The sequence below is a fragment of the Peromyscus maniculatus genome, chromosome 2, assembly GCF_049852395.1.
Source record: "Peromyscus maniculatus bairdii isolate BWxNUB_F1_BW_parent chromosome 2, HU_Pman_BW_mat_3.1, whole genome shotgun sequence".
NCBI lineage: Eukaryota > Metazoa > Chordata > Mammalia > Rodentia > Cricetidae > Peromyscus > Peromyscus maniculatus.
In genome coordinates this window covers 173,627,630-173,644,987 of record NC_134853.1, presented here as the reverse complement: position 1 = coordinate 173,644,987, position 17,358 = coordinate 173,627,630, and the positions used below count along the sequence as shown (strand labels likewise).

The 17,358-nt window shown below is 49.7% G+C and overlaps 1 protein-coding gene across 8 annotated transcripts in view; it reads left to right on the top strand.

Moving 5' to 3' along the window:
• Window positions 1-2,201: 2,201 nt before the first annotated feature.
• Samd11 (sterile alpha motif domain containing 11) overlaps window positions 2,202-17,358 on the top strand; it is a 19,359-nt gene continuing 4,202 nt past the window's right edge. For 4 of the 8 annotated variants that reach the window (XR_001576026.3, XM_006992329.4, XM_006992327.4 and 1 more), the window contains exons 1-7: window positions 2,204-3,227; window positions 4,258-4,349; window positions 7,319-7,500; window positions 8,101-8,151; window positions 11,853-11,977; window positions 16,503-16,592; window positions 16,759-16,893. Coding sequence is in view for 7 of the 8 variants with exons in the window: in XM_006992329.4 (XP_006992391.1) it covers window positions 2,711-3,227; window positions 4,258-4,349; window positions 7,319-7,500; window positions 8,101-8,151; window positions 11,853-11,977; window positions 16,503-16,592; window positions 16,759-16,893 (1,192 nt within the window). In the remaining variant the exon portion in view is untranslated. Of the gene's footprint in view, window positions 3,228-3,413; window positions 3,610-4,257; window positions 4,350-7,318; window positions 7,501-8,100; window positions 8,152-11,852; window positions 11,978-16,502; window positions 16,593-16,758; window positions 16,894-17,358 lie in introns of those variants that run through there. The other 4 variants (XM_076565943.1, XM_015985994.3, XM_042272380.2 and 1 more) reach the window with 4 other exon arrangements.

Here is a 17,358-nt window from a genome sequence, read left to right as displayed (position 1 = left end):
GGGCTAGAAGAGAAGAATGGATAAACACACACACACACACACACACACACACACACACACACACACACACACTAAATAGTGGTCTTCTCAGATCTAAGCCTGTGCTTTTCAATTCCTCAGAAGGCCTTGAAGCCAAAAACTCTACACACACACAGGTGCAGATTAACATGAGAAGCTCTAGGCTGAGGGGATGTCTTTAGAAGCAAGATTGGGGGTTATGTTCAGGCAGTGAACACATGAGTTCCAACTCTTGGTCTTAATCAGAAGCCCTAATGGTCTCTCCATGTGTGCCACAACTACTCATTAACATTATGGCCTCTCTAAGGCAAAGAATCACAGGCAGCACCTATATGCATTAGACATGGAAGCATCATACCTTAGACAAGATACAGGCCATAGAGAGAGAGAAGAGGAAGGGTTATTGTCTGTCAGGGACATACTAGTGTCCAGGAGCCAGGCAAGGTAATGGAGCCAAAGTTGGTAAAGAAAGGAGTGGTCGGGGCTGGAAAGATGGCTCAGTGGTTAAGAGCACTGACTGCTCTTCCAAAGGACCTGGGTTCAATTCCCAGCACTCAAATGACAGCTCACAACTATCTGTAACTCCAGGATCCAGCACCTTCACACAGATATACATGCAGCCAAAAACACCAATGCACACAAAATAAAAATAAATAAATTATGAAAGAAAGGAAGGAAGGAAGGAAGGAAGGAAGGAAGGAAGGAAGGAGTGGTCACCTACTTCCATCTATCCCCCGAGGCACCAACAGACCATTATATGAAGAATAGTATTATTAGAAAGAGTGCAAGAGGCTGGGCTGTGGTAGCGCATGCCTTTAATCCCAGCACTTGGGAGGCAGAGACAGACAGATCTCTGAGTTTGAGGCCAGGCTGGTCTACAGAGCAAGTTCCAGGACAACTAGAGCTACCCACAGAGAAATCCTGTCTAAAAAAAAAAAAAAAAAAACCAAACAAACAAAAAAAAAAGAAAGAAAGAAAGAAAAAGAAAGAAAAAGAATAGAGTGCAAGGGCTTTCCAGACTCCTAGCACATGCCTCATGTGAGCAGAGCATGTACAGATCTCACTCTCCAAGACAACTTGGGAATGGATGAAGCAGGCCCATGGTTGGTGAGAAAAGAAGACTTGCCCCAGTTACAAGCTTCATACCAGTTGGTGCTGGGTCACTAGAGGAGGTGGCAAGAGGCAGGTTCACTCCAGGCCCTACCTTGAAGAAGGTTATTTGTACAGAAAAGCTTGTGACCCATCTCAGACCCACAGGACAAAGTCAGAGGATGCCAGGTGCATTTCAGAAGACAGAGAGGAAAAATGGGCCACTTTCTAGTGTATTCAACAGATATGCCTCTCTCACAAACTAATACCAATGCCACAAGCTATCTCAGTTTCTCTTCATGCTGATCTTGATTCCACACAAACATGAAGGAGAGAGAGTCAGGAACCAGTCATCCAGCTAATCTGCTCCCTCCAAAATATCAAGGTGAACATAGATAGAGCAGGTCCCTCTTTCCCAGATTTGCAGCTCTTGAGGATAGGAATACGTTGGTGCACACATTTGCTGAGCCAACTGTCACCATCCCCTACTCCCACCCCGATTCTATTAATGCCTCCTTGTCCCATTCCATGACTCTGACTCTGCTTGCCCTGGAGGTAGGCATCATAAACAGCTGTGTGTCATTCAAAAACTGCTTAACCTATCTCAAGTTCTCATCTGCAAAATGAGAATATGCAATAAGTGATCCAGTGTACCAACTTGGTGAGAAACCGTAGTGAAAGAAAACTGACAGAAAAGTGATGTTCTTACTTATGAACAGAACTCAAACACTCCACAATCCAGCCCCTGCAGATACATAGAGGTAGTCTAAGGGGAAGGGGAGCAAGCTCACACTCAAGGGAAAATGGGACCATCCCAGCTCCATTTTCAGCAGAAGCCCACTCACCTATCCTGCAGGTTACTCTACTTTCCCTTAGGCCAGAGCTGGGGTCTTGCACTCAGTACCCACACCCCAGGGTCTCCTTTCATCCTCCCCACTGGGGAGAAGCCAGTGGCTGCAGCCCTGTCCCGCGACGTCCATGTCATCGGAGTCCAGTCGGCCTTCACGCACCCCCCGCCGGAGCCCGCGCCTGCCCGCCGCGCCAGGGCGGTTTAAATGGGCCAAGTTGTGGCGGCGGCGGCGGCGGCGGCGGCGGCGGCGGCGGCGGCGGCGGCGGCGGCGGCGGCGGGTCTTCCAAGTCCTCCAGTGAACGCCGTGTGCGGCGGGGCAGCTGGGGGGCGGGGGAAGGCGGGGCTGAGGCTAAGAACCCCTAGCTGGACTACGAGCAGGACTGGCGATTCCGCAACTTCTCACTGCCCGGCTCAGCATAGCTCTGGCTAGTGTTGAGGCAAGGACTGGCCCTGGGCATGAGTGCAGTTGGACTTGTGACGCTCTGCAGAACCTAGGACCAAGGAGCTGTGGCCAAGATCTTAGGCAGTTCCAGGAGCACCATGCCTCAGGCGATCGAGGCCCAGCTAACCATCCAGACAACTGTCCAGGGAAACCCGGCGGCCAGCAAGGCGGCTGCATCAGCGGCGAGCACTGAGGCACAGTAGCCCGACGAGTGAGTGCGTAGTCAGGCTCTATCTAGGGCTTCCCGGTCCAAGACTCAACTCCAACCAAAATAAATTGAGCAGGCAACAGAAAACCTCCATCTGAGTGCCATGCCAGCAGTGAAAAAGGAGCTCCAGGGCCGCGAGGACCTGGCCCTGGCCCTGGCTACCTTCCACCCGACCCTGGCCGCGCTGCCGCTACCACCACTGCCCGCCTACTTGGCGCCACTGCCCGCTGCAGCAGCCCTGCCCCCGGCCGCCTCGCTGCCCGCCTCAGCTTTGGGCTACGAGGCACTGCTGGCTCCTTCACTCCGCCCCCCGCGCGCTTACCTTAACCTGCACGAGGCCGCGCCTCGCCTCTACTTGGCCAGAGACCCGCTGGCCTTGGAGCGCTTCTCAGCTACTGCAGCCGCAGCACCGGATTTCCAGCCGCTGCTAGACAACGGTGAGCCGTGTATCGAGGTGGAGTGCGGCGCTAACCGCGCACTGCTCTACGTACGCAAACTCTGCCAGGGCAGCAAGGGCCCGTCTATCCGCCACCGGGGCGAGTGGCTCACACCGAACGAGTTCCAGTTCGTCAGCGGCCGCGAGACGGCCAAAGACTGGAAGCGCAGCATCCGCCACAAAGGTGCGGCCGCGGTGGGGGCTCCAGGCGCCGCTGTCCCTCTTCTTCGGTTCCCCAGGTTCCTCATTCTGCCACTTGGGACACCTAGCGTTAGCCTAGAGGGGGCGCTGCCGCTCCAGGGCTAGTGCTAGAGATACCCTTCTTCCACCCCACCCTAAGCTCCGTCAGTCCACCCACCCACGCACGGGCGACACAGCAGTGGTTTCTCAGCCTCCTGGATCCCTTCAGCCCAGGCCAAAGCGCTCTAGGGTTCCGGGTCTGCGAGGCCTGAAGGCAAGGGAAGTTTACCGGAACTCGGGAGAGGCCAACGGGAGGGATGCCTCTTCTCCCTAGGCGCCTAGCCAGCGGTTCCTAACAGGAGTGGTGGGGCGCACTTGCCGCAAGGGTAGGAGTGCGCACTAGTGGAGGTTGTGTGGGCAGGTGGGGGCAACGGAACCTAACAACGCTGGCGATACTGTCAGCCACTGCCTGTTTGGATCGTGGGTCCAAAGGTGCGATGTGGAGGCTCCTGAACCGGGTTCAGTAAGCGCTAGCGCTGCACCAGGAGTTAAAAAGTTAGGGACCTGAATGCGTTCCGTTTAGGGAGTCACGCCCCCTGTGAAGGCTGCCTCTTCCAGGGAGGTAGGAAGAAGCAGGCCAGATCCCCTTCTCACCTCTCACCTCATCAGGGCTCAACCTACCTAGCCTCTGCCATGAGTTCCCTTGGGACCAGTTTGAAGAGGGTGGAGTGCTGGAGGAGGGCCACGGGGGAGGGGGGAGTAATCCCTTGGTCAGGCAGGGGCACTCGCTCAGAATTTGAGTTTCAGAGTCCCCTCATTTCTCAAACAGCTGCTGCAAGGGTAAGACAGAATTCCAGATGAGAGGTTGGACACGGTGGATTTGAAAGATCATTGTGAATTTCGTGCACAGTTTGCGGGGGGGGGGGGGGGGGGGGAGGAGGGAGATCTGGCCTTGCAGCTATGCCCCTGAAAAGCATGCAAATGCTATCTGCACCTGGCCTCTCTCTCAAGTGTTCTGCTTGGTCTCCTGGCAGGGAAAAGTCTGAAGACGCTTATGTCCAAGGGGATCCTGCAAGTGCACCCCCCGATCTGCGATTGTCCAGGCTGTAGAATATCCTCGCCCGTGGTGAGATATGAGATAAGCTGGAGCTTGTTGGGCAGAAGGGCTGGGTTTCTGCTTCAAAACTGGTGACTATGTTGTCTGGGAATGAAAATCCTAACCTCAACCCTGCTGATGTGCTAGAGGAATCTGAGAAAAGTAAATAGGCCACTGGGTTACTTGGCACTCTCCCAGACTGTACCTGGGAAAGAGAAGGAATCCCAGGTACAGAAGTCATTTCCAGGTTGGATACAGGGTGAGTTGTTGTTGTTTTATGTGTATGTCTGTTTCATGCATGTCTGGTGCCTATGAAGCCAGAGAGGGAGTCAGAAGCCCTGGAACTAGAGTTAAGGATGGCATTAAGTTGCCATGTGGATACTTAGAACCAAACCCAGGTCCTCTGCAAGAGCAGCAAGTGTTGTTGTGGTGGTGGTTTGGGTTTTTGTTTTTTGTTTTTGTTTTTTTGAGACAAGCTTTCTCTGTGTAACCACCTTGGCCATCCTGGAACTCACTCTGTAGAGCAGGCTGACCTCGAATTCGAAGCAAGTGTTCTTAAACACTGAGTTACTTCTTTCCAGTTCTTCCACCCTTGGAACTGTTTCTACTCAAATCATGGGAATGGTCCATAGTCTTTTTCCTGGATCATGTCATTCCACTTGGGCTTTGGGACTCTCTTTGGACCAGATCTGGAGGTCACCAAATCCTCTGGCACACATGAGAGTGATGGTGATTGTGGGGTTGGGCTCATTCTGAGGCATGACAGTACTGATTTGCTTTGACTGTGATCTGGGGTAGTCCCAGGCTGGAGGGTGAGCAACCTGTGTCTCTGGGGTGCTGAGTTGGAATCCTGCCCAGCATGTGCCTAAATGTCTGAGTGTCCTGATGGAATAGGACAGGTCAGGGCAGTCTGTATAGGTATCTAGTAAGCTGAAGTTGGGGACTGGTTAGAGAATCCCACCAAAGGTAGACAATGTTTTGAAAACATGAAGAACAGGAGAGTTTAGGAATCAAACATGCATGCCTTTATGAAACAAGAGTTTGAGGGATTCATTTGAAAAGGAGATTACCTCAGGAGAGCCCCTGGGGGAGGGCAATAAGGATCTTGATGTTGAACTAGGGCTGGACCTGTCTTTACCCAGCATCCCTTCTGCAGGGGATTGAGTGAGGCAGAGATGCCATGATAGGACCCAATTGGCCACCTTAAGTTTGTTTTATTTGGGCTAGTGGTCAGGCATCCTTATGGGCCCTGAGGGGCATGCTGAGAAACCACAAACTTGTGAATGTGGGGCAGGTGAAGGGGAGCCACATGCCTACCCTGCCAGATCTAATACAGGCCAAAAGCCTCAGGCTAACACACATACTAGCTTCACAAAACATGTAGGTGAATACAGACATCATTAGCTGCTGGAACCAGAGGCCAAAGTCTCTCCACTGCTGCACCCTGCAGGTAGCTGGTGCGAGAGGGGTCCTCATTAGGTTTATAGGGCTCTATTTTCTGTTTGGATAGGAGGAATCATGCTTACAAACCAATGCCTGTTGAGTAACCCTACAAGACTGGGGAACAAGTAGCCATGTGCCTCTCTCACTTCAAGTGGGAAATATCAGCTCAGAGAGGGATGGGCCTGCTGTTTGTCTGGGGCTCCCAATCCCTACCATGGGTAGGAGACAACTCAGACCTGAGGCCAACTTTCCTAAGCCTGGTTCCTTCTTAGAAAGACCTTCTCACCTTTCCCATACTGGAGCTGTCTCCTGTACCCCACAATCAGGACCACAAGTATGTATCAGTATCATAGATATTCTAGTAGTTGAATACAATGTGCACATAAATCAGAGGCCCTGAACAATGGCACCCCTCCCGCTATATGAAGAGGGCTAGATCTTGGTTAGGTTTTCAGATATGTTTTCAAGTTTTCAGATATGTTAAGCAGCAGGGCTGGCTGACATTTCCAGTACATAAAGGACTGTACTATATTCTCAGTCCTTGGGTATGATCAAGATAGCCATCTGAGTCCTTGGTACCATTTCTCATGGGTCATCCCCCAGCTACCACCCAAGATCCAATCCGTGGTACCCTCAGAGTGTGGAAGGTGCAAGTAGGTCACTTTTCCCAGCTGTATATGTCATGGGGTTGAGGCTGGCAATAGCCAACTGGCTCTGGCTCCTTTCCAAGTGACAGTCTCATGGCCCTTGTGCCCCTTTCTTCCCATTGTATGGGAGAAAAAAATTGTTTCTTTCTGTTATTGAGAGAAAAGCAAGAGCTCATAGAAATGATTTCCCAAGCCTGTGGAATGACAGAGGCCTGGGACACCAACTTGGTAGGTATAGTGTCTGTAGGATAAATCCCATACATAATGAATGGTTTCCCCCTCTGCAGCCTTACCTTCACTCTGCTGTTCCTAGAACAGTGCAGAATAAAAGTCAAGAAGATCTTAAAGGGGGGCATAAAAATAACCCTCTTGTCCTGAGGCCAGCCCTCAGGCCATAGTGATTCACACCACTGACTTGGTACTACAGGGTCCATGTCACCTACTCTGGAAAGTAACCAAATTCAGGCCCCAAAAGACTCCTGAGGGCAGATGCAGCAGAGACTGTGGCTCACAGAGCCCAGAGTGGTACACTGTTTAGACAGCAGAACACTTGCCTAGCATGCCCAGTATCTCAGAAATGGGGGTGGGGTGGGGTGGAGAGAAAGAAATAAAAGAAAAATAACTGCTGATTGATGTTTCTGTTTGACAATGAATAGAGAGAATGGGAATAGAACCCTGCCCCAGGTTGCATACATATCCCAGCAGATTCCAGACCCTTGAAAGGAAATGGTGTTAAAAGGCATTGTATGGTGAGCCATCACTGAGGCTGAGCCTACAGAGAAGAATTGGACTGGAGCCTGTGGGTTCCCACTATCATCCTTGTGTGCTGGTCTACAGCAATGGGGCTTCTGTACCTTTGGCCCAGGCCCTGGACACTGAAGGCCTGACCTCCTCTTCCCACCTTCTTAGAACCGGGGACGGCTGGCTGACAAGAGAACAGTCACTTTGCCCCCTACACATGCCCTAAAGAAAGAAAGAACCACCAGTTTCTCAGCCAGCGATGGTGACAGTGATGGAACTGGCCCAGCCTGTAGGCAGCAGCCAGGCCTGAAGCAGGAGGATGATCCACATGTACATATCATGAAGAGAAGGTACTTGTTCCATGGCCAGGCCAGGAGGCTACCTTGGGGGTGGGGTATCAAAGTCAAGGGTCTGCAAACACTGTGAGTTAGGTACAGGCAGGAACCTTTCTTGACATTCAAGCACTTTACTTCTGTGCAGGGGTCATTTTAGGGAATGGGTTGGTGACAGTTGGGGCCCAGAAGCCTGTACCAACCTGGGCTGATGCTCCAAGTCTCCTTCAGGTGGCTGCTATGAGGTTTCTCCTTGGTGTGATCTCACACTGGGTAAAACACCTCCAGCAACTAGAAATTTGATTTCAGTAGAATAAGCATCATGTAGAGGAAGCCTCAGTACATTGTATTCCCTCTCCAACTATGCAGCCAGGCTACTTTAGGTGCCCAAAGTGAAGAGAGGTCAGGACTGTTGTCCTCATTCATTTCTGGTAAATACAGAAGCTGACTCTGGACTGGCCAGTGGGAACTGAAGCACATTTAACTTGGCATGGGGCACTGCCTCTTAGCCGCTGCCCTAACTACTGGTACAGCAGATGCTAGAATCAGATTCATGTATACCCTTCTGTCCAGGTGTATTCCTGGAGCCATGCTGACCCTCTGTTTTTCCCTTTTCAGAATCCACACACACTGGGATGTGAATATTTCCTTCAGAGAAACATCCTGCAGGTAGGAGTCCAACTTTGTGAGGCTTATACACACATCACAGGCAACAAGGAGTTTTATTGCTGTGCCTGATTATAAGTTCTATGCTGCCTGCCTTTTCTCTCTCCTCTGTCTATAGACTCCTGTCTTATTCATTATTCTGACCAATATGAACCAACGTGATCTGAGTGTCCACCAGGTTTTCTATGTGTTTTGCACAACCTGGGAGGTGGGTGGCAGGATCCCACCTTAGCCAAGCACATCCCATATACCAAGTAGCACAGGCAGAGGTTCTGAGCAGAGCACACCTAGACCTTGAGTATATGCTGTCCCTGATGGACTGTCCATTTGTATCCATCTGCTCAAAGATGAGACTGTAATATTCTCTGCTTACCTTCCCAGAAATGGATCAGAAGGTGAGAATGGTGATATGTGAATGGTGTCTTGAAGAAAGTATGAGAATTCACTGGGGCAAAGGGGTTCTGCAAAGTTGTGTTAGAATGAGGGAAGAAGATATGAGGGCAGGTTTGGCCAGATGGAGGCTAAAGATCTGGGCCTTGAATGCTAGACCTATTAGGTTTTGTCTTCAAGAAAGAAGGCACAGAAAGCTTTTCACCAAGGAAGCATGTTTTGAAAGGGTCCTTTCAGAGAAACCCCCACCTATCAGGTCGGGTGTTTTCTTAGGAACACATGGATTTGTGATATGGAAGCATGGTGGGGGCTGCAAATGCAGGATGTAGCAAGAAGATGAAAATGAAGTCACCAGATAAGGAAGCTCCAGTGTTAGGAAGATCCAGTCTCCCAGTTCCTGATGAGTATGCCCAGCTGTGGCTTCTGGCTAGTGGGGTCCAGTCTTACCCCAGGGCCTACAAGGGGGATACATCAGGAAAAGTACAACAGTGAGTTGTGGTCTCAGGACTAGCCTCCTGTGGCCAGAGCTGTGGTAGCCAGGCCCCAGGCCAGTCACATTTAAATGCCTATTCTGGTGTCTTTCAGATGTATTATTATTTGTGTGATTGACAACACCTGCATTCTGGGGTTGTATTACAATAAAAGCATCTTTAAAACTTATTTCCAGCCGGGCGTTGGTGGCGCACGCCTTTAATCCCAGCACTCGGGAGGCAGAGGCAGGCGGATCTCTGTGAGTTCGAGGCCAGCCTGGGCTACCAAGTGAGCTCCAGGAAAGGCGCAAAGCTACACAGAGAAACCCTGTCTCAAAAAACAAAAAAAAACAAAACAAAAAAAAAAAAAAAAAACAAAAAAAAAAAAACAAAAAAAAAAAACTTATTTCCATCTAATTTTGGAGTTGCCAGCTCAGTTGATCATTTTTTATGAATCATCATGAATACTGATGACATTTTATGAGCCTTTTACTTTACATGCTGCAGGATAAATTTATCAGCAAGGCCAGTAGGGAAGTCGGTGGCCATGCCTCTCCTCCAGGAGCAGTTCTTACCTTCTGTGGTCCTCCTCACATTCACAAGGCTTTAGGGAGGATGTGCCCATATAAGTTTGTCACAGTGTCAACAACTGCAGCCTGGTGCCCCTCAAGAAGCCCCTCAGTCCCAAGAGCCAGGATTCTATTGAAACGGAGAAGACAGAAGGCCAGGAGTACTGACAGCCTTTAGCTTACCTACTGGTGGATCCAGCGTCTAGAAAGGAAGGGCTGCAGGTGGCCAAGACCAGCTTCCTTGTGCCATCCCCACCTGGCTCTTTGTTTTGCCTTGTTGGCCTGTCTACTCATTCTTCTGTCTCTAGTTTCCTGTCTATGAACCCATCCTTGTGTGTCACTCTCCACTTGTTTGTTCACGTGTTCCACTGATCCGTCTGTCCATTGTCTTTGATCCTCCGACAAACCTTGCAGTGAACCACCTGCCTGCTTGGATCAAGCAAGAGTCATAACTCCCCCTTATGTCTGTGAAGCCTTGGGCAGCATAGCCTCTGGCCCCTCATTATCCCTAAACTGACAGAGAGGGGAACAAGTCTTTATTTCATGATAACAACAAAGGAACAGGGTGGAGACCCCAGAAGGCATACAAGGCCAATCTTTTTCTCTTTTTGGCCTCCTCATGATCCTCCCCCTGCAGCATTCTGATTCTTCCATGACCATCTGTCTCTTCATCCATGCCTCAACCTCCTGAGATACTCCCGGGCTTGGTCCATAACATGTAGTAGGATGCAGTGGGAAGCTGAGGGTGAGTTGTGGCTTCAAGAACCTCATGCCATAATGCTAAGGGCGTAATTAATATATTTTAGCCATGTATGTGTGGAATTTTTTCAGATCTGTATAAAATGAGCATAATTTGTTCAGTGAATGACCAAGCTATAGGAACACATTTTCAGAATGGGTCACCTTTGGGAACACAGAACAAACTACCAAGGCTGAATGGGAGGTGGATGCTAAATTCAAGTCCTGTTCTGACCAGATATCACTCCATGGAATCATGCTATCCAGTGCCTAGTGACTCTGATTTTTGTCACCAGGCTTTTTCAGATACAGGTGCAGGTGCATTTTCCAGATGCAGGAGACCTCACTTTCCTTCTGTGGGCCAGGCTGTATTCACAGAGAACAGACTTTCTGCCCATTCCCTGGAGTCTCTAGAAACTGGTTCACTTCCTAACTAGAAGGAAATCCCCATGGGAACCACTCTGTAGCTGTTTCAACCTGTGCCTAGCCAGCCCTCAACCCCCTCCTCATGCTGAGATAGCAGTTCTCTCTGACACCCCCACACTGATGAGGATGCAGGGGATGAGCCTCATGCCAATTAATCCTATAACATACTTACACCCCCACCTGCCCTCTGGGCCTACAGTGCTGGGATGGGAAGAACACATCTGGGCCTCTAGGCTGGGGCCCTCTGGGATGTCTGCTGATGAAACTGATCTGCTTAGGTGCCAGCCCTGGATTAGCCCAGCTCCAGTCACCCTGGTCAGGGGCTGGGAGCTATTTAATGAGGTTCAGAGTTGATTCCTAGGTCACTTCATAGAGGCTCTGCCAGAATCTGAGGCTGCTCTGTCACAGGTGGGCCATGGAGGGCACGTGCTGAGCACTGGGAACCACTGCTCCTGCCCTGGCTTTGGCTTCCTGTTTCTTTCTTCTCTACTGATGTGGGGGTGCTTACAGAACTCCAGGGTAAGGTATTCCTACTTACACATCCTCTCCTCTATGGGGCTCTGTGGATGAGGATTCAGCTGACTCAGCAGGAGAGAGAAACACAGAAAACAAGCTAAATGCTGTTATACCAAGTCCCAGACCCACCCCGGCTGGTGTGTCACCTACGCCTGGTGGCACTCTGCTAATGAGCATGAGTTTTGTCAGTTATAGAGCTCTGGTCAGAACTTCAGTTTCCTTATTTAAAAGAGCTAGACACTAAGGAGTATGTGCCATGTTCTTGCTGCCAGAGCTGGCAGTATATATGACAGCTTACCCTCTCTTCAGGCTGCCCTCCAGGGCAGGTAGGGGTACACTTTTCTCTGCAAAGAAGTATAGCTGGAGGGGCTGCCCTAGAACTGCAATTGGGTCTAAGTGCCAGGTCCTGGCTTCTCCTTGGTCTGTTTAGAGGGCATACACATGTGTACTGTTAGTGGTCTCACACAGAGGTGTGCAGCTGGGTTTGTATACTTGGTGCATACTGTTCACAAGTCATGTACCCTCATACTGACAATGTGCCAGACTTCCAACCCATGAGGCAGCTCATGGCTTGGTCTGTATTGCTCTGCTGCAGCCAGGACAACAACCTCCCCACCCTTATATCCAGCGTACATCGAAGCCACCACCTCGTTATGCCTGAGCATCCAAGCCACTGTGACTTCCAGAGAGGCAACGTGGAGATTGGCCTTGGACCTGCAGGTGAGAAATCCAAGAGATCCCAAGGGTAGAGTGGGGCTCTGGGCCACAGCTATCCTGACTGAAGAATGTCCTCCCCAAGTCTCTAATCAGCAGCTCTGGGCACTGAGCACTTTGGCTGGCAGCCAGAGGCCAGCAGAGTTGGGGGGAGGGGAAGGCTGGTTTTCCCCTGGGGCTACATGTGATGGTAATTGTGTTAATCCCAGACAGCCAGGCAGACAGGGCTACAGCAGAGACTGCTCCATTGTGGCTTTTGGTGGAGTGTGTTTAAAATGGCTGAGACCCTCCAACCCTTCATCAAAGGGGCAGATACCATGTAAGCCTCTCCTAAACTCAGAACTGCCCGATGCAGAATGGTTCATGTAGCAGAAGCGTGCTCACTCCTCCTACCCACAGAACATGTGCAGCCTGGGTTCTGCCTTCCTGAGGTCCTGAACCGGAGCAAGGTTCCCAGAACCACCAAGGAAGCTGACTGATGAAAGTCACAGGAGTTCAGAGAGGCAGCCTGAAGAGATCATGGCACCCCTCAGTAAAGCGGGCCATAAGGCTGAAGTGAGGGTGCACCTGAGTTTCGGGAGCCTTAAGGGACCTTTCTCTCTTGGGCTTCTAGGAATGTTTCTGGTAGTAGCTGCAGTGCTTGGAAAGACTTGGGTGTGGTACACCACAGTGGACATCTTTAGCAAAGCCCCATCTGCTTGAATGGCTTTGTGGGCTAGTAGGGGGCTGCTTCTGGAACAGCTAGGGACCTGATGGAGGCCTAGCTGGGTGGAAGCAGCTGAGCAAGTGGCTGATAAAATCTAATTGCCCCATTGATCGGGTAGATCCAAGGGAATCTATAATGATTGAGATGTTCTGAGCTCACAGGCCCTCCCCTGTTCTTGCACATGGAGAGAGACCTCCTTGGATACACATGTGTGTGTGTGTGTGTGTGTGTGTGTGTGTGTGTGTGTGTGTGTGTGTACTTCCTCCCAACCAGGGCCATCATAATGCTTGCCATGATGTCTGTGTACTACACATACATATCTCTCTGTGATGTTTAGTCATCTGTCTGGCCACTCCTCCCTTTGCACTGCATGCAGGGGTTCATAGAGTGCACAACTATGGGAGTGTGTATTGTGCCCAGGTTTCACTTATGCATTCTCTTAGGGTCCTGTCCCTACTTCCTAGGGGCTTTCAGTTTCTGTAGAGGTTCAGTCTTTCACTGTGCCACTGCTCCCTTTGTGCATCTCCCCACAGTTACACTGCCTGCCTGCTGTTAGCAGCACCCTGGTGTGCTGAGAGTGAATGTGGCTTCATTAAGTCTGCCACAGGACTAGGTCTTATTTGAGGTGCCTCTACTCCATGATTATCTCCACCAGGTTGTTACCCTAACTCCAGAAATTGAATCAATCTCAATCTCTCTCTCTCTCTCTCTCTCTCTCTCTCTCTCTCTCAGCTTGCAGGTACCCACTATTAAAGTAGGGACAGACTGCTGTGAAAAGCACCCTTGCCTAACCCTTAAGGGGATGTGTGGGTTGGGATAAGAACAACAGGTACAGAGTGAGTGAGACCAGTCCAAACAGACCTAAGGGACCCTCCTCCCTGCCTAGATCAGCTGCTGTCCCTCCTGCCCACTGGTCTCTGATACACTATTGGTGGCCCCAGGTGCAGCCAGATACCCTTCATCAGTCTGCTGGATCCATCTGTCTTGAGATATTATGGGTGAAACTCTTGTCCAAACAGTGGGTGCTGTCCCTCTCTTTGGAAGAGGAAGAGGCTGAGATGGCCAGGTAGACCAGTGGCAGTGAAGTAGTTGAGATCAGTAAGTTATTAGCACCATTCTGTCAGCCATAATGTGGAGATTGATTGGCATTTTTGTTGCCACACTTCCCCAGTTTGATAAAAATGGCAGATTAAGGAAATTTTTAAAAAATGAAATTCAGCTTTGGTGCTGGTGGTAGAGCTTTGGTGGACACACCTTCTGGTGGACACACCTGTGAAAACAGCACTTGCTGGGCATCATGGAGATTTTGGATCCCCCAAGGAATTGTTCTTTCACACTCCCCTAGCTGCTGAGGATAAGGAGGGCAAAGACAGCAACATTTAGCCTGGAATCATGATGGCATGGGCTGTTCAGCAAATACCCCAGCCTCATGGCAGGAGCTCAGGAGGAAGCTGGGTAGCAGTGTTTAGAGGTTTGGCATGTGGGGTATGATCTTTGGGTCCTACAGGGGATATTGGAAGCTGAGGCTGGGCCTAGCCTGATGCAGACATAGCACATATAGGCTATGCACTATGGGGTGAATTGTTCAGGAGTCCCCTCAAGGGCCTAGAGCCTGGATGAGCAAGTGGGCAGATACTGCCAAGGAGACAAGGGCTTCCTTTCTGTGTCACAAGTGTAGCAGAAAGTCTACTCGGGGAAGAACTTGAGCTCCTGGTGGCAGGGTTGGATCTTGTATAATATTAAAAGGACCAGCCTTAATATTATACTTCCCAGGGCTCAGAAAACTATGAACAGCGAGAATTATTTGGTAAATGAATCTAAGTACACCAAGCTCTTTGTCTGTCTACTTGATTCCTCTGAGATAAAATCCCATCTACACAGCTTCAGTTCTGTTCTCGTGCCTAGCTCCTTTCTTGCCTGATTTCTCTCTTCCTTTATCTACTGTTCCCTCTAAGTTCTATCTTAATTCTCTCGTCTTAATTCTGCCTCATCTAGGTCCTTCTCATCTTGTTCTTACCTATCTAGTACTTTCCTGTCTGGCTCTTCCTCATCTTCCATCCTGACCTCCAGTTCTCTAGTCAAAAATTCTCTCCAGCCAAAATCCTCACTATCCTCTCTTCATTCTCCTTATACCTCTAGCCCCTTCTCTGAAAATAAAACTGCCTTTTTTATCTCTTTGACCCTTATCTCTCCAAGCTATCTTTGCTCCTGCCATTTCTGGCAAGTATGCTCCGTCTAGGCAACTTGGCTAGGCAACCTCTGTCACAGCTAGATGTACCTGTAAGTTGGAACCCTTTAGTTCTGAGTTAATTGGTTTTTTTTTTGTTGTTGTTGTTTGTTTGTTTTTTTTGTTTGAGACAGGGTTTCTCTGTGTAGCTTTGTGCCTTTCCTGGATCTCGCTCTGTAGACCAGGCTGGCCTTGAACTCTGAGTTAATTGTTAAGGGTGGATATACAACTAGAGATAAGACTTTGGAAAGGAGAAAGTTAAGCTTAATTGGCACATCCACCAGGCGTTCTCAAACAGGCAGTCTGGATGCTTAAGTCTGTTCTAGAGAGTACAGAGGTATCTCTGATATGGTACTTTCCTCTGTCTGGGGATGGACCTGGCCAGATTGCCAATGATGATAATTACAGGGAGGCTTGAACCGGAGTTCTAGCTGTGCATAGCTGTCAGTGCAGAAGGTTATCTAAATATTCCTAGAAGTGGCCAGGTAAGGAGTTAGAGGTCTATAAAGTTAGTAAGGCTGTAAGAGAAGGAGGGTCCCCATGGGAGACCTTGCCTTGGAGCGGGTGGGAATGAGGGGTGGATCGTGGGGGAGGACTGGCGGATGGGAGAAGGGAGGACAGGGGAATCTGTGGTTGGTATGTAAAATCAATAGAAAATATCTTAATAATTTTTTTTGTTTAAAAAAAAAAGAAAAGAAAAGGAGGGTCCAAGCTAAATTGTGCAAAGCTATTACTTAAGGTCCACCTGACCTAGGCGGTGTTTCCATGTGGAATTTACCTTAATTTCAGGAGACTTATTATGTGGTGATTTGAACTGTTATTCCTGTTAGTCCTTGAATGTGGCTAAGGGAGGTATCTGATTCCAGCACTAAAAGGATAAGAAACGGATGGGCCTGAGGGAAGCAAGTCTTCCCTGAGGTTGTTCTCCAAATACCTCAAACATATATGTCCAAATAGCAATTAGTCCACACTGTTAGTAATTCTTAGGAAAAAAGCAATTGGGAAAGCTATGAAGGCACACATGATTTTCATAACAGAAGACAGCTGATATATAACAAGCCAAATAACTCCAAATGCTCCCTTGGAATTTGGCTTCCTCTGAAGGAATTCCTTGATCCCTTCAGGTAGTGGTTTTGCTATAACCAGCTGAGTTCTTATAATATATTCCTGTGGCCTATAGCAGTTCGGAAGATCCAAAATGAAGTAGGCTGGGATTTTAAGTATGCCTTCTGGACTTGCCTCCCCCACATCTGCACAGTAGCCTATCCTAGGAGACAAAGGCAAGCCATTCAATTCCTCCAAAGTGGGGCTGGGGATGCACATGAACTTACAGGAGACTGCCTGGTGAAACACTGGTGTGAACTTCTCATTACTTCTATTTACATGCCCAGGGCCAGCATCAGGATTGCTTTGTGTCCTTGTAATGTGCACATCCACCTGTCATGGTGTCCTCTGGCCTGGAATACCAGGTTGGGCAAGGCCTTAACTGCCAGGGAGAACATGGTGGTGGTGGTTGGGGTTCCAAGCTGAGCTAAGGTAGAGGTAGCTTTTCCTCCAACCCATGAAGCACTGGGTGGGGCTCACTCCATTCTCTACAGGTGACCTGTTGGGCAAGAGACTGGGCTGCTCCTCCTACATTACCAGTGACTGCTCTTCAGAGAAGAAGGTTCGAAGCAAGTCCCCCCAAGGTGAGTGCTTGACCAAGGAAAGGGAGGCAGGTCATAGGAAAGGGGAGGGAGCAATGAGTTCCTGCATCTTGAAAGGTTCTTCAGACCTTGGGTAGAAACCATAAGAGAGGCCTTGACTTTTCCTTGGCACTATCCAGACGCACTTACCATGTGCTCCTTCCAATAGAGACTCTGCTGCTGCCAGAGCTGGAGTCTACAATGGCTCCTGAGGACCACTATCATCGGCTCATGTCAGCCTTAAGTGAGGCTGGCCCTTTTGAGGAAACTCAACGTCTCTACCAACTGGGCATCCCCAGCCATGGTATGTGCTACCACCACCTTCAGCACTCCCACCTCAGATGTGCCGACCCTCTGTTATCTTTCCGTCCTGTGTACTAGGGTTACAAGAAAAGGACCTAGATGTTTGGAGGTCAACACCAAGACCAGTACTGGATACCTAGGAGGGCCTCCAGATAGTGATATAGCCTAGCTACCTCAGTCCTCCACTGCTCATCCCTGAGTGGGAGAGGAGAGCACAGGTGAGGGTGAGACACAGGAGAGATGTGGGTTCTGTGGCCTATGCTAGATTCTCCTCACTCCCAGAGCAGTGCAATACCACAAATCTGTGGTCATGCTGATACTATGTCAGACCTTTCCAAGGTTTCTGTTGTTGGGGGGCAGACAAGGCAGGAAGGCAGCCCAGAAAAAGGAAGCTGTACCACAGGTGGGATGTGGCTACTAGTTCCTCAGGTTGCTTGAAAGAAGCTCAGCCTGAGGCACTACTCTT